Source organism: Rhinopithecus bieti, unplaced genomic scaffold (genome assembly GCF_001698545.2).
Source record: "Rhinopithecus bieti isolate Rb0 unplaced genomic scaffold, ASM169854v2 scaffold_9919, whole genome shotgun sequence".
NCBI lineage: Eukaryota > Metazoa > Chordata > Mammalia > Primates > Cercopithecidae > Rhinopithecus > Rhinopithecus bieti.
The window spans coordinates 386,536-387,922 of record NW_016806411.1 but is presented as its reverse complement, the minus strand read 5'-3'; the positions used below and the strand labels follow the sequence as shown (position 1 = coordinate 387,922).

Sequence of the window (1,387 nt, the reverse complement as noted above, 5' to 3'; positions counted from 1 at the left end):
GCCGTCCGGGGCGGCCAGGCTGGGCGCGCTGCAGCTGCCGGAGAGCCGCGCGCCCGCCCGCTCCCGGGCGGCCGACGACAGGCCGCGGAGGCCCGAGCTGGAGAGTTTCAGGTGGGACACCTTGTGGAGCAGGTGGCCCAGGCTGCCGGGCCCATCGTCGGGCGCCTTGCGCAGCGCCTCGCCGGACACCAAGTAGGGAGCCGCCGCCGGGGTCGCGCGCGCCGCTGAAACCTTGCCTCCGCCGCCGCTCACCGACAGGCTGTGGAGAAGGTCATCGACCGATGTCACCGAGTCATTCCTGAAGCGGTTGTACTTGGTGCGTGGAAGCATGCCCCTCCGTGGGCTCGCTGCATCCGCCCGGGCGCTGCTGGTGCCGGCCCCGGCGCGGGCTGCCGCGCATAGCAGGCGAGCCACTGTCCCCGGAGCGGGACGGAGAGTGGGGGCCCCGGGACAGCCTTCTGGAGAGTGAGAGCAGAGCAAGAGGATGGTGCCCTCCCACCATTAAAAGCCAGCACAGCAGCGGCCGCGCAGTCCTGGCCCTGGAGACCGCTGCTTGGGGTTGCACGTTTGCTTTGCAAAAGTCATAGTTGCCTCTGATGGAGCGCCCAGCTGCTTGGGGCTGCTCACAGCAAAAGCATGACTCACTCTGAGAGGAGACCCTTCTCAACAAAGGCTCGGTGAGCACTGCAAATCACTTCCTGTAGCAGAAAAAAAAAAAAAAAAAAAAAAAAAAAAAAGAAAAAAAGGAAAAAAAAAAAAAAAAAAAAAAAAAAAAGAAAAGAAAAGAAAAAAAGGAAAAAAAGAAGAAAAAAACGACATCCACCCGCTGACAGCACACTAGAGCTAATCAATTCTCAAATTTCCTTTTTCTACCTTCCCTGATATTTCCTTCCAACCTTTGATTTTCACCTTCCCATCCCCACAATCTGCATTTGTGCCAAAGGTAAATCCAATCCAGTTCCTTCAAATCGTCAAATGAACTTTCTGAAACCCATTATTCTGTTAGGTTTTGCTCGTCCCTGCTCAGCCCATCTGTGTGAGCCTGTAAAAGTGTCTAACAGCGATGCGTTAAAATGTGACGAAGGCTTTTTCAGAATCAGATCTTCAGCGAATCCTGATGAATCCTGACTTGGAAGGCAGCAGGAATTTTTAAATAGAAAAAACAAAAAAGATATTCACCCTCAGGTGAACATAAAATACCAATTTCCTAGATTTTTCTTTTTCTTTTCAAATTAACAGAGCAGCGATGACAAGTGTCTTTGTGGCAATGCAGTTCCTCAAAAAAAAAAAAAAAAAATCTGCATATAAACTTCTGCACAGTGCCAATCAAGGGGTCTTCCCTGCTAATTTACAGCAGTCTTTCTCAGCCAGGGTTAAGTTGAATATC

General features: G+C 51.8%; 1 protein-coding gene across 1 annotated transcript in view; it reads right to left on the bottom strand.

Annotated features, from left to right (window-relative positions):
- SHC3 (SHC adaptor protein 3) overlaps positions 1 to 668 on the bottom strand; it is a 174,186-nt gene extending 173,518 nt beyond the window's left edge. Inside the window, exon 1 of the mRNA XM_017876177.1 lies at positions 23 to 668. Coding sequence (XP_017731666.1) covers positions 23 to 330 — 308 coding nt within the window. The 5' untranslated portion in view covers positions 331 to 668. The remainder of the gene's footprint in view (positions 1 to 22) is intronic.
- Positions 669 to 1,387: the final 719 nt, after the last annotated feature.